The sequence below is a fragment of the Grammomys surdaster genome, unplaced genomic scaffold, assembly GCF_004785775.1.
Source record: "Grammomys surdaster isolate TR1022 unplaced genomic scaffold, NIH_TR_1.0 256, whole genome shotgun sequence".
Classification (NCBI taxonomy): Eukaryota; Metazoa; Chordata; class Mammalia; order Rodentia; family Muridae; genus Grammomys; species Grammomys surdaster.
Genome location: NW_021604697.1, coordinates 834,259 through 839,763, shown reverse-complemented (window position 1 = coordinate 839,763; position 5,505 = coordinate 834,259). Strand labels below are relative to the sequence as shown.

The following is a 5,505-nucleotide window of genomic DNA, read 5'->3' as shown; positions in this document are numbered from 1 at the left end:
AGCCTGACTGCATAGGGGTTGATGTCAAAAGTATCCCCTCTCCAGGAAAAAGACATTGGGACAGGTATGGCCCTCATGCCTCACTGGACAACAACAGGGGGACTGGAGCCATTACAAGGTCCCCTTCAAATACTGGAGGTCAGGCCTCTATCCCTGCCTTCACAAGATTAGAATTGCCACAGCCGTTCTATACTTAGAGAAGAGAGGAGATGTCACAGGCAGCCCTGCTTGCACACTGTAGGCCTAAAATCAGCCATAGGCCTAAAATCAGCAATAGACCTGTCATACATGTATACTAACACCAAGTCTTGGGTCTCTGTGGAAAAACATTGAAACAGATGGCTATAAGCTAATGTCAACAGGCAGCTTTTGTGGAAATTTATAAGCCTGAATTATCATAGACCTTGTAAATAGGTAGCCTTGGCAGACAATACCAACTTAGATAAGGACAAGCGAGTCATAGGCAGAGTCATAGTGAATTGTCCCCTGAACCTTCACCTAGCCGATACCCGGTTCTGAAGATATCAGTATTCCCCGGAAACACCCACACTCCAGTGTCATTCCCTTCCCCACATCCTGCCTTTCTGTGTTTATAACCCCTGTGTGAATTAATTGCGATTTGAGAAAAAATAAACAATTTTAAAAAAAGAATGTTGGTGAGAGATAGCAGTGATAATAACACAGCATTGTGACTGCTCTATGGGCCACTGAACTGCAAACTTTAAACTGGCAGGTTTTATTACATATGTATTTTATAAGGATAAAAATGCTACTGTGTGTATACATTCTAAATAGAGTCCATAGTGAGCAAAGCATGCACTATACTGGCTGGAGGAGAGGGGGCTGGGTAAGAAGAGAGAAAACAAAAGACAAAATGGGACTTGCCTAAATGATGGGTGAAACAACAAAAAAAGGCAATCAAAAACAGGGAAGTTGTACCCTGAGTAAAAAGAAAGTGGCTCTTAACCTGGTGGAATGACTAAAGGGAATTACTCTTCACTTAATTAGAAAGATACTGGCATCTAGAGACATTATTACTAACCACCTGCCCCAAATGTTGAGTACACACAAACACACACATACACACACACACACACACACACACACACACACATTGTTAATGCCCCAGGTATATTAAAGGCTTCTTTTAAGCCACATATCTGTATTTTAAAACCAAATTGTTACATGACTTACTGGGAAAGAGAGGAATCTTGGTAAGTCTTTGCAACAAATTATTAGAATTTAGAATTGAATTAAGATTTAGGATATAATGAAACTTTCAAAGAATAAAAGTATAATTAGAAAAAAATTCAAAACCAAGGAAACATCTATTCATGGGTGAAAATACATAAGGTTTATAATAAAGTAGTGAACACAATGCAATGTATTAATAGTGTAGGGCAAGATGAAGGGGCAAGACATTAGAAAAAAATTATTTATCATCTGTATTTAAAACATATATAATTTCATTTATCTAATTCAATTATAGTCACCACTCTGCATGTATCTACATGAAACAGAGATTCAGGACATGATATAACTTGCCTAGGTTCAATAAGCTGAGAGTAGATTCAGGATCTGATTCTGCTTCATTGTCTAATCTCACTACATATCCTGTAATTTGACTTAGTTTTCCTATATTTTCTGTCTTTTAGTGACATAATAAGTGATACACTGAGAAAAAAGCCACAATAGTTAAAGGACAGAGCAGTACATTGTAGCTCCTTACATTTAAAGGGATCTCACAATACTTTGGCATATGAAGAGGCACAAAATATGTATGAGCTGTTTGGCCTCTCTTCATTCTTCATATATTTCATAGGGATTAAGCTAAATGTAAAACTAGTTATTGGAATTTATAGTTAAATACAAGATGAGAGGATCAGACATGAGGCCAAAACCCAGATACAGCAGCAGCAGGTGCTCTGGGAACTAAGTTTGCAAACCTGTAATAAAGAACTTTGATTTGCACAGGGAGTGCAGCTCTTCATTACTCTGGGCTTTAAGGAAGTAATCTTCGTGCATTTGTTCAAAGTAAGAGTTGTAAATGGCATGTCATTCTGTAGAGTGAAGCCAGGTCACAGAATTAAAATACACTGTATAAACTGTTCAAGGAATTAATAAAATACACGTACTTAAAGAAAACTGTCCAAGAACTCTGTGGAGATTATTTCAATCAAGTGGCACCAGCCAACATGGAGAGTAGCTAATATAATGCTATGTTGGCCATGGAGTAAGCAAGCAGTCATACTATGGAACAAAGCCACAATAAAAATGGCCGGGAAAGCTTCCTTAGATGGTAATATGCCTTCATGCACATTGTCACACAATTTCAGGATAGTGTATCCCAGCTCCATGAGACAACAGTGGATTTCCCACATTTGTAAATATCACAGACTTTCCGAAGCATGTCTTTCTGTGTCTAACTCTAATCCACACCCTTTCCCTGTAAGAAACTGTATGTATGAATCAAATACTCTTGAGTGATTTTTATGAGTCCATCTAGTAAATTCTTGAGCTAAGGTTAGTTTGGGAGAATTGATAATGAAGACGTCAAAAGTGAAGGTAGACATGAGATCTGTGATGTAAAACTCTGCCCTTTAGCTCCATGACTTAATGCTATGTATTTTAAATTAAAAGTCAGCAGGTCCATGTAAAGAAGATTAACAAGAAGAAGATACTTAAATACTTATCCAAGACTTCTTTGCTTTTAAATACCCAGATCCAGTGAGAAATATGGATCCGCTTGTAGACTCTCAATTTCGCACCTCTGTCTTTTTCTTCTCTAATTTATTCGCTTTTGGAGCACTAAACTTATCTGTTATATTTATTATGGCTTTATTTAATAAAAACATCAAAATATAGTAATCTAAATCATGCAGATTTCTTTTCTTTTGAGGAAATTGTGTATAATCTATGCTTTTTCAAACCGATTTCCTTCCCCTCTCTCTTTGTACTGATTCTATTAACAAATTTACAAAGACAGATCCAGACTATGTCACATCATTAATTTCAAATGTTTAGAAATCTTTACCCTTCTGTTTATTGGCATGAGAAATAATGGGAAGTGGTTTAACTTACTAAAACACTTCTCCATGAAACCAGATGCAGGAGAATTCTTGTCAGCAAATTATAATTATATGATACAGCATAGAAAATAATGATAGATGCAATGTTTTTCAGTAGTAGATATCAAAATCATGATATCTATTGTTATGATAATACTTATCAGTTTTGTTATCTTTTCCTCATATATAGCTCTTGATAAGAGTAGGATTCACATTCTTCCATACTCAGAACACTAATTTTAGAAATGGCATAGCTCACATCTGACATCTCAGCTTCTCACACTTTTAGTGTATGTGAACAGTGTTACTAGGATTATTTACTCATAGCTGAAGGAAAGGGAGTCAAAGGTGTTGGGAAAAATGCATTTTTAATATCAACACTTTGCTTGAAGATTCTTTAAATTTTTATAGATCTCAATTAAGCCTGGATGAATTGTCCCATAGAAACTGGCAACTGTCTTTAGACCATGCACAGCATCAACTTGCAACAGAATGCCCTCAGCAATGTAACTGAGGCCCGCCCTCTTTCTTTCCTGTTGCTGGGGATCCCAGGGCTGGAAGCTACACAGTTCTGGCTGGGTTTTCCATTCTGTGTTGTGTATCTGATCGCTCTTGTTGGAAACCTCATCATTCTGTTTGTTATATGGACTGACAGGACCCTTCACCAACCCATGTTCTACTTTCTGGCTATGCTGTCTGGGATTGATCTAAGTCTCTCTACTGCTACCATCCCCAAGATGTTGGGTATCTTCTGGTTCAGCCTCCAGGAGCTGTGCTTTGCGTGCTGTGTTGCTCAAGTCTTTTTTATCCATTTTTTCACAGTCATGGAAAGCATCGTACTCCTCGCCATGGGCTTTGATCGCTATGTGGCTATTTGCAACCCTCTCAGGTACAGCACAATCCTCACCAACAGGATCATCGTTGTGATTGCTGTGCTCGTGGTTACAAGAAGCCTATGTATGATTGTCCCCATCATTTTTCTCCTCCTGAGGCTGCCTTACTGTGGAAATAGAATCATCCCACATACCTACTGTGAGCACATGGGTGTGGCGCGACTAGCCTGTGCCAGCATCAAAGCCAACGTCTACTTTGGTCTTGGGAATATTTCCATTTTGTTTCTGGATGTGTTTCTTATTATAGTTTCCTATGCTAGGATCTTATATGCCGTCTTTCATCTCCCTTCTCAAGATGCTCGCCTGAAGGCTCTTAATACCTGTAGCTCCCATATCTGTGTCATCTTAGCCTTCTTTGGCCCAGCTCTTTTCTCCTTCCTTACTCATCGCTTTGGTCACAACATCCCTCAGTATATCCATATCCTCCTGGCTAATCTCTATGTAGTCATCCCTCCTGCCCTCAACCCAGTCATTTATGGAATCAGGACCAAACAGATCCAGCAGAGGGTGAAGAGTCTTTTTGTTTAAGAAGACTGATCACAGCTGATGGCTATCTTACAGTGATTTTAATATTTATGATACAGGAGGTTTCACAGATATAAATGACATGAAAATTAAAAGTTCAATCCAAAATAAAAATAATGTAACAGTGGATCAGAAAACAGCACTATATTCTGACTACATTCTGAATAATCAACAAAAGTCCAGATCTTTACTCTTGCCAAGTACAAAAGGATTCTTCTTCCTTCAAATTCCTGGCTCCTTGGCACCCAACAGTGGGAACTTGCATCTCTGCCTCCTGTGCGGTCACCAATGATGAAAATGTAAAGTTAGCATAAAAAGAACTGAGACAAATTATTTCCATTATATAAACAGACTTAGAGTTCAGGCTCATGTAAGAAACAGTCTCTCAGACCACACAAAAGCAATACCGCACAAAAGGAAGTCTTATCAAACCAGATAACTAGCAAAGAGAAGTCACAAAACAGGCAAATATGTCCTAGTGCATATCATATGACTATGAAGCCAGTTAACTATATACAATAAATAATGGTGGATAAGAAGATAGGACAGAAAAATTATAACCATGAGGAATATCTAATCACCAAATGACTCATTTAATAACTCTGATAAATAATATTTACTATAGAAACTGTCAGACACATAAAATTAGAGATTTAATAGATTATTATAGCTGTCAGTAAAACAAAACAAAAAACAAAAAAAATAAATAATAGAGTATATAAGAAGCTTAACCACTCTGGGAAGTGGTGGCGCACGCCTGTAATCTCAGCACTTGGGAGGCAGAGGCAGGCAGATTTCTGAGTTCGAGGCCAGCCTGGTCTATAGAGTGAGTTCCAGGACAGCCAGGACTACACAGAGAAACCCTGTTTCGAAGAAACAAAAAAATAAAAACAAAAAAACAAACAAAACAAACAAAAAAGAACTGTAAGCCCAAATAAACTTTCTCCGTTAAGTTGCTTTAACAAAAAAAAAAAAGAAGCTTAACCACAAAGAAGATTTAATTTACAAATTTACAGCAG

General features: G+C 37.7%; 1 protein-coding gene across 1 annotated transcript; it reads left to right on the top strand.

Annotated features, from left to right (window-relative positions):
* Positions 1-3,535: 3,535 nt before the first annotated feature.
* LOC114627666 (olfactory receptor 52E8-like) lies at positions 3,536-4,489 on the top strand. The gene has a single exon (XM_028775549.1). It carries the CDS (start codon positions 3,536-3,538, stop codon positions 4,487-4,489), a length of 954 nt encoding a protein of 317 aa, XP_028631382.1.
* The last annotated feature ends 1,016 nt before the right edge of the window (positions 4,490-5,505 follow it).